The 8,638-nt window shown below is 52.2% G+C and overlaps 1 protein-coding gene across 1 annotated transcript; it reads left to right on the plus strand.

Moving 5' to 3' along the window:
- The first annotated feature begins 761 nt into the window (after positions 1–761).
- On the plus strand, positions 762–7,633 carry LOC119108076 (tachykinin-like peptides receptor 86C). Its single transcript, XM_037231686.1, has 2 exons — positions 762–1,100; positions 7,454–7,633. Exons 1-2 carry the CDS (start codon positions 762–764, stop codon positions 7,631–7,633), a joined length of 519 nt encoding a protein of 172 aa, XP_037087581.1.
- Positions 7,634–8,638: the final 1,005 nt, after the last annotated feature.

Consider the following 8,638-nt stretch of genomic DNA (forward strand, 5'->3'; position numbering starts at 1 on the left):
GGCTATTCCTCACGTGACTCAGCGAGGCACCTCCGTCGGAAAGATCCCCATTCACCCGAGCGGCAGTGCCGCGCGTGTGTGGCCGCCAGCCCTCAACTTTCCAGGAACGGCTCTGATTGCCAGACTGGAATAGCCGGACGGGGTGGCCGGAGGACAAAAGGCGGTCGCATCGCTAATCATTCAGGAGGTCAGCAGGTCGGCCGACGCGCCGACCGCGCTCTTAACCTGAGGCCGTGGAAGGCCGAGGGGTCAGTCGGGGCCCACCCGCCTGTGTTCCGCGATCCAGAGTGACCTGGTTGCCGTGAGCGTGGCGACACTGCTGGGCAGCACCTTTGACGTCATTATTATCCTTCCACTGCCCTATTTCAACCTTACTAAACCGACCGTACCCTCCAGAGCTCAATATCGGCGTCTGTGCCCTGACTCGTGCTCAGTCGAGCGTAATATATTCTCATTGCCCTCCCACACACGCACACACACGCCATCCCATCCGTACTCGGTGATGTGGCACGAGAACTTATAGGCCCAATCCAGGCCTGGACCTCTGCGACTCGGTTCTGAGCTTCAAATCCCAGTCCCTAGCCCGGTCAAGCGACGTTAACCTCCAAAATTGATACTTTGCCTGAGTCTAACCCCCATGGCCCCGCTGTAACCCAGTGACCCTTCTCTGACCTTGCGACCCTTATCTGGCCTCGTGATCCTCATCTGACCCCGCGAACGTCGTCTGACCCCTCCCTGGCCCACTGACCCTGCGGTCAGCCATGGACCTGTGCCTGCCAGAGGCCGACGTCGACACGGCCGTCAACACCACCGATTCGCTGTACGAGGTCTCGCCGGCCGTCATCACCGTCCTCTCGCTCTTCTACGGGCTCATCTCGCTGCTGGCCGTGTTGGGCAACGGCCTGGTGCTCTGGATCCTGTGCACCAGCCGCCGCATGCGCACCACCACCAACTACTTCATCGGCAACCTGGCCGTGGCGGACATAGTGATCGGCATGTTTTCCATCCCGTTCCAGTTCCAGTCGGCTCTGCTGCAGCGCTGGAGCCTGCCCGACTTCATGTGCCCCATGACCGAGTTCTTCACCACGCTCAGCGTCAGCGTAAGTGCCTGCTACGCCTTGTCACGAGCTGCCGTGCCGTTTTGTTCTTTGTTGTTTTTTGTTTTACCATCGCCCGCAGGGGTGGCCCTTAAGCCATGGACGACTGGCTGCGGGCATGACAGTTACCCCCTACAACTTTCGGAACTGACTTCTGAACTGCACAGGGCAGGCCCACAAGTTGTAAGTACCGAATAGGCGATCAGTTCGGCACGTCTGGAGGGAGCAAATGCAGTGTTATGTAATGCTGCTGCGTCATGACGTCAGCAGTGACGGTTTGCATGGCGATTTTTTTACTTACTGATCGGTGCCTTGTAGTTTCCTTTCTCGCTTTGAGCTGCTCCAATGTAATTCATCGGCTGGTGTGACTGTTTGTCAGTCAGGTTCAGTCATATCATGCCAGGTCACATGGTCACCATCAGAGGTCTTGCGAGATCAACTCGTGAGTGACAAACGAAAGTGATTACTACGCCTATTCGTGAAAAAATCTATATAAAAGTGATTACAACCGACACGTTTTCAAAACGAATGGCTGCTGTAGATCAAGTGAACTAGGACAGCCCAATCATGTCAGGTAAGCTTTCCTGACTATATCTAGCGTGACTGTGACGTCGATGGAGCTTGACCTGACGGCATCTTCGCCTGTCTGGCCCTTGAGCTGGCTGGACCAGGACCGGGACCCTGGATCTTTGTTAGCACCATAGTGTGGCTCTCAAGTGCACACAAGAAACACATTTCCCTTTGCTGCCGGTTTTAGAGCTTAAAAACCGTCATTCCGCGAACTAAAAGGTCATGAAATCACTACAAAATATTTTTAGGTGTTTCGTCACACCTGGTGTCACCAGGCACGCGACATATGTTAGTTCATTGATCCCTGGTTAAAATTAATTAGGGCTATCGAGTGCCATTCGAACTGTCCGGATCCAACGATTTCATCCCGAGATACCGAGGATGATTGTCTTTGGTTTCTCAGGATAGTTTCTAGGCGGCATGTTACCTATGGTGGTTCAGAACTTTAGTGTAAGTAAAGCACAAGCCACCATTTTTCAAAAGTCATCGTGTGGTCTTTCATGACTCGCCAGTTTTCATGTCAGCGTTGCACTCTATTTATGTAACAAAGGTCTTCCAAATCAAAAGTAGGCATCGTCTTGCACATTATACGTCCTATTTACTTACGTGCTTTAAAATCACGGCGGCTCTATCGATCTACGAAGCTGACTGCAACAGGCATACCGGTATGTTTCCAAATTCAGTACCGGTGTGTTTCCAACGAAGTCTTTTGATGAAGGCGGTGCAGACACTAGCTTATACTACACAAATGAATAAAATAATCCTGATGGGACCGCTCAAACCTGACAGCCCCATGCATTCCTTCATCGTTTAACAATGCAGATATATTGTTCGATGGACTGCAATGACTTAGTACTTCCCAAAGTACGTCGTCTTCGCTGAGGACTTTGTCTTGGGCACCTTGCTGTCAAGTGTAGGCAGTTCGACGACACTTTGTCACCTTTTATCGTAAAACATCCGATCCTCACCAGAGTACAAACCGGCTTATGGAACGCCCCAGAGAAGCCCGTGCCGAATGGCTCAATTCCTTCGCCCGGCTCAATACTCGCAGCCTTGACCACTTATCCAATGAAGTCGATGAAGCAAGACGAAGTAAATCTGTCAAAGCGCGCATTACGCGAAACAAATGTCTGACGGATCGGGCTGGTGATCCATAACCGGAGAAAAGAGCCGGGGAGGGGGGCGGGGGGGTCCGGTCGGCCGCCAACCTTCACTGGTATCCAAGCGCACTCCGCGTTTGTCTCCGGGCCGAATCCGGCCCACGCCATCCGTCTCCATTTCAGTGACGCTGGCGGTGAGTTTCTACGGCCAGCGGCGGTCGGCGCCCCCGGGCTCCCCGGTCACAGACTGGGCGGAACCACCCTATAGAGCGGATTTTGTCCGCGAATGTCATGTGGAGCTAACGAAGGATCCTCGGGAGAGATGTGCGGCATCGTTTTTGCGACCGTCGACCGCGACTGCCGACCGCCCATGCGACCCCTCTTGGGAACCGAAGCTCTCATTTCAGTGGCCTCTTCGAATATCTAGCATGAGGGCGTGGAGAGGCAGGAGAGAGGGCGGTCGGGGGCTCGGGAGGTTTATGTTGCGTGGTTGGTGTCCAGTGGTCGCTTGACGCAACCACTTGACGCAACCAGCCCAGTGGTTGCGTCAAGCGACAGGAACAGCCTCTAGTCTGACCCCAGCCACCCCGGTAGCCTAAGAGTGCATTCTTTCGTTGGGGTAATTCATTACTCATTTTAAACGAGAGACTCCCCGAGGAAGGAGGCTCTCTAGCCACACACTTCACCGACTGGATCAGTCCACGGATTATGGATTAATCCGCGGGCCAGATTGGGCCGGATCATAAATTTCCGCCAAAATGTGGATTGGGACTGGATCGGATTTTTGAATTTGCCAGCTCACCTGGATTGGACGGATTGGCAACCAATTAAACGAAAATGGTTACGACATATCCCTCAAATGCTCAGTGAAGACACAAACGCAGAAAAATACCTTTCAACCAGTAAAAGTTTTCAAGCACGGTAGTTTCAATCTCAAGCAATGCACAAGCAGGCTACACGGTACATATCTCAGCCACATATTCCGCAAACAAGTTTTCCGATGAAAGGTTACATTGACAACTTAATATGAAACAGTGACGCTCATATATGCTGCCATGAGAAATTAAATCTCTTATTCCTTTCAAAGTCGCTAAAATGTCTGGTTATGTAATAGCTTACATTATCATAAAAAGCTGGCACTCCTCTTGATCTTGCCAGCAATCCCATTCAACCTGAGTGGGCGACATTGCATTTCAGAGTTGAAAAAGCTGGCAGGGGCGTGTTGTTGGTAGAATGCACACCACAGTGTTTTGGATTCCAAGCTTCTGTCTGAGGAATGCTAAAAAGCCAACTGCCTCTCAAGACCACAATTTCTGTTGACCTGGTCAGCCAAATTTGTGAGTTCATGACAAAACCAGCACCAGTTTAATTATGCTGCTTCAGCTGATCCATTTCCACGTGTCTGCCGTACCAGCGATTGTCGCATTACCCACTGCCCCTGATTAGTGTATGAAGATGTCCGAAGATGTTAGATAATTGATCATGCCTCAAGGTCATTGAAACCTGAAGCAGGTTGGCTCACGATGTGGTGGTACTTGTAAATCATTGGCCGAAATCATTGCAATTTTGCCTGATTTGTTCTGAGGTTCATGCAAAGCTGCGTCCTCAGCAGACAACAAGCTATGCGAAGTGTCCTAGCTGTGTGAAGTGTCCTAGCACCCACTGGTTTGTTGCAACTTCCTAGCACCCACTGGTTTGCGGGGACTTCCTTGCACCCACTGATTTGTGGCGACTTCTTGTTCCAGTACCCACTGGTTTGTGGCGACTTCTTGCATATTTTTGAAAAAGGAAACTTAAAGACTGGATGATGATGCCGCGATGAACAATGTTTGCAGGTTAAATTGCAAGAATTTTTCAATGTGGAAGGCGATTTAACAACTTCACTTAAAACATTTTTAGGGATAATAATTGTTTGGCCGGATTAGATTTGATTGAGAACTTCGGGAAAAGCGGATTGGGATCGGCATGGATCTGGATTAGTCGGACTGAACCGAACCGGATGCTGGAATTCAATCGGTGAAGTGCTCTTTTTCCAGCTCCGGGCAGCGATTCACGAAACCATGATGTCGGTCTTATCAATGTCCAATCTTGACTATAATACACAATATTGCAATATGTATTGCTGCGTGGAAGGCACATAGTAAGAATATATCGCTCTACACATACAAGCATATAATTCAAAACGACTGGATAAAAAAGGGGATGTTAAAAAAGAGTGAGTTTGAAAGATCTGTCTTGGTCACAGAAGCGAATCCTCGCGAAAACCCCACAGCATACGGCAATAACTCATCACTTCACACCCATAATGAGCTGCCCTTGAGGCTCTGCTAGTGCTCATTCCACCCACGTGAATACCGTGAGACACGTGCAAAGTACAAGCCGCGCACGTGGCAGGTATTTATGTACACATCACACGCGTTTGCACTTATCGTCGCTCTCTGCCGTCGTCAGTCGCCATTAGGCCCCTGGGCCTTCATGCCCGCCGGATGGAGCGGCGAGATTCGCGCTCTGAGGATTGCTTCGAGCATTTCCAGCAGCATGAGCATTACAAGCATTGCCGCATTACCGATATTGCGAACGTTGCGGCATTACGAGCATGGCCAGCATGCGAGCGTTGTGCCCGGCGAGCGTGGCGTACCAGCGGGTCACGTTAGCTGGTACGTGCTGCTGTACGTGCTGCTTCGCATGCTGCCGTGGTTCTGCGCGTGCTGCCGTCGGTGCTGCAGTGCTTACTGCTGTGCGTGCTGGTGTGCAGGCTGCTGCGCGTGCTGCTGGTTCGTGCTACTGATACGTGCTGCTGTGCGTGCTGCTGTGCAGGCTGCTGCGCGTGCTGCTGGTTCGTGCTACTGGTGCGTGCTGCTGTGCGTGCTACTATGCGTGTTGCTGTGCATGTTGCTGTGCGCGCTGCTATGCGTGCCGCTATGCGTGCTGCTGTGCGTGCTGTTGGTTCGTGTTACTGATGCGTGCTGTTGTACGTGCTGATATACGTGCTGCTGTGCGTGCTGCTGTGCGTGCTGCTGCATATGCTATTGTGCGTGCTGCTGCACGCGCTGTTGTGCGTGCTGCTGTGCGTGTTGCGCGCTGCTGATAGGTTCTGCTGTGCGCGCTGCTGCTAAGAGCGCTGCGAGAAGGGATGTTGGCAGCAGCTGTCCGCCTGACTGATTCGTCAGACTCATAAGGGCTGGATGGGATGTTGGCAACAGCTTCCTGTCTGACTGATTCGTCAGACTCATTAGGGCTGGATGGGATGTTGGCAGCAGCTGCCTGCCCGACTGATTCGTCAGACTCATTAGGGCTGGATGGGATGTTGGCAGCAGCTGTCCGCCTGACTACTTCGTCAGGCTCATTAGGGCTGGATGGGATGTTGGCAGCAGCTGCCTGCCTGACTGATTCGTCAGGCTCATAAGGGCTGGATGGGGTGTTGGCACCAGCTGCCTGCCTGACTGATTCGTCAGGCTCATTAGGGCTGGATGGGATGTTGGCAGCAGCTGTCCGCCCGACTGATTCGTCAGACTCATTAGGGCTGGATGGGATATTGGCAGCAGCTGTCCGCCCGACTGATTCGTCAGGTTCATTAGGGCTGGATGGGTGGCCGTTGCCATCTCCCGACGCGGGTCTCCAGGCGGCCCTGCATCAGGCCAATACCCGCTCGTAACCATGGTGACCAGCACTGTTAGCATGCGCGAGGGCGGCCGCCGCTAGTTTGGGGGCCCCATGGGCAGGGAAATTCAGAAAACTGGGGGGCGAAAACAAAGCATCTGGAATCGTTTTGGTTGCCGTGGAACGCTGTCGAGCTAGGGCTAATTTCGCTTCTGAATGGCAGAGGCAAGCTCTAGTTTCATCAAGTTAGGGGGGCACTTTTGTCACTCCTCCCCCTCCCTTCCGCCTACCCCGATCCCTCTTCCTTGCTCTTGAGCCGCGCCGCATTCGCCGCCCCTGCACTGACGGAGAGTGCTGTCACCTCCGTCGCGGCTGAATTACATCGTTGTGTTGCATCGTGTTGTGTTGTGTTGTGATGTGTTGTGTTGTGTTGTGTCATGACGGCGTGTGTGGCGGCTGGCCGGCCGGCGGGTTGTTGCGGTGACCAGGACGAGAAGCGACCCCGAGTCGCTGCGCGACCAGCAGAACGTGACCCTCACTGTTAATGCGATGCGACGTGGCGTTATCCGACCAGACTGGTGCTAAGAAATCATGCTAACGCCATCTGGACAGGCTTATCATACCTGTTCAGGATTGTGCTAAGGGATAATGCTAACGCTTGTCCGGCCAGCCGTATATTGCCTGTTTAGAGTAGTGCTAACAGATCATGCTAATGTCGTATGACCAGATTATTACTATGTGACCAAACTAGTGCAACCTGCCCATGCTTATGCTATCTGACCAGACTAATGTTACCTGACCACCATGAAATGTTTGAACTGACCAATTTGATATGACCTCGTGCTAACTGGCACTGGCAGGCTAATGATATTTGGTCAGACTTGCGCTATCTTATCAGGCGAGCACTATTTGACCGGAGCTATATTGTTTCAACTAAAGAATACGATCTGTCCAGTCCAACTGGGCTCGGCGAGAACGGACACGACCCAGCCCGCCTCGAAAGATACTACATATGAGTTGACCCATGCTGACCTGACCTGACCTGACCTGATTTGACGTGACCAAACCCTACTCGACCTGTTTCAGGTCAGCGTGTTCACGCTGACTGCCATCGCCATAGACCGGTACAGAGCCATCGTCCACCGGCTGATCAACCACCAGTCGCGATTACGCACCAAGGTCATCATAGTCACCATCTGGATACTCGGCCTTAGCCTGGCGCTTGCCTCAGGTGCTCTGGCTTCGCGTCTGCCTCTACTGGGATGAGGCCATCCACCCGCACAAGGTCAGTACAAGGTCAGACAGGCCCGCCTCAGGTGCTCTGGCTCCGAGGCTGTCTCTACTGGCATAACGCCATCCACCCGCACAAGGTCAATGCGAGGACAGACAGGCCCGCCTCAGGTGCTCTTGCTCCGAGGCTGCTTCTACTGGCATAACGCCATCCACCCGCACAAGGTCAGTGCGAGGACAGACAGGCCCGCCTCAGGTGCTCTTGCTCCGAGGCTGCTTCCACTGGCATAACGCCATCCACCCGCACAAGGTCAGTGCGAGGACAGACAGGCCCGCCTCAGGTGCTCTTGCTCCGAGGCTGCCTCTACTGGCATAACGCCATCCACCCGCACAATGTCAGTGCGAGGACAGACAAGCCTGCCTTTATCGGAGTAACCGTGTCCGCTGGCAAAAGGTCAGTAAAGGTCAGATAGTCTTGTCTCTACTGGGTTAGCGTTGTCTTCGTAGGCCAAGGCCAGTGTACGGCTAGGCGTGCTGGCTGTTATTGGAATAAGCCTTTAGCGCATTTGTGAGAAAAATTATGCGTAGATTTAAGACAGTACTAATAGCCTTATTCCTAGTAGAATAACCAGAAGAAATGAGAGATAAATGCCGATATGTCGGCCACATGTGGTAGTAAAAACGAATTTTAGCAGTGAATTAAAAAGTGCCTGCCGATTCTACTCTACTTTGAGTTCCTTTATGAGACAGCGACCCGAAGTTTTTACAGGTCATCAACATTCGTGGGATTGAGCATGGCGCAACTGCCTGCCATTATTACGACTCAGTGCATATCTGACTAGAAATTGAAATGCGTGAAAAACACGTGTACATGCAGACAAAGTCAAGTAAATGGGCATCACGCATCAGTCACACATGCAAGCGATTTCACTTAAACAGGCCTCACGCATCACGCGTCAGAAATCACTCATGCATTTTAAGCTGTTTACATATGGGTGATGCCGAACGTTTGAGACTAAGGACTATTTTAAGCTAACACTC

The sequence above is a fragment of the Pollicipes pollicipes genome, unplaced genomic scaffold, assembly GCF_011947565.3.
Source record: "Pollicipes pollicipes isolate AB1234 unplaced genomic scaffold, Ppol_2.1 Scaffold_1600;HRSCAF=1878_pilon_pilon_pilon, whole genome shotgun sequence".
Taxonomy (NCBI): Eukaryota; Metazoa; Arthropoda; class Thecostraca; order Pollicipedomorpha; family Pollicipedidae; genus Pollicipes; species Pollicipes pollicipes.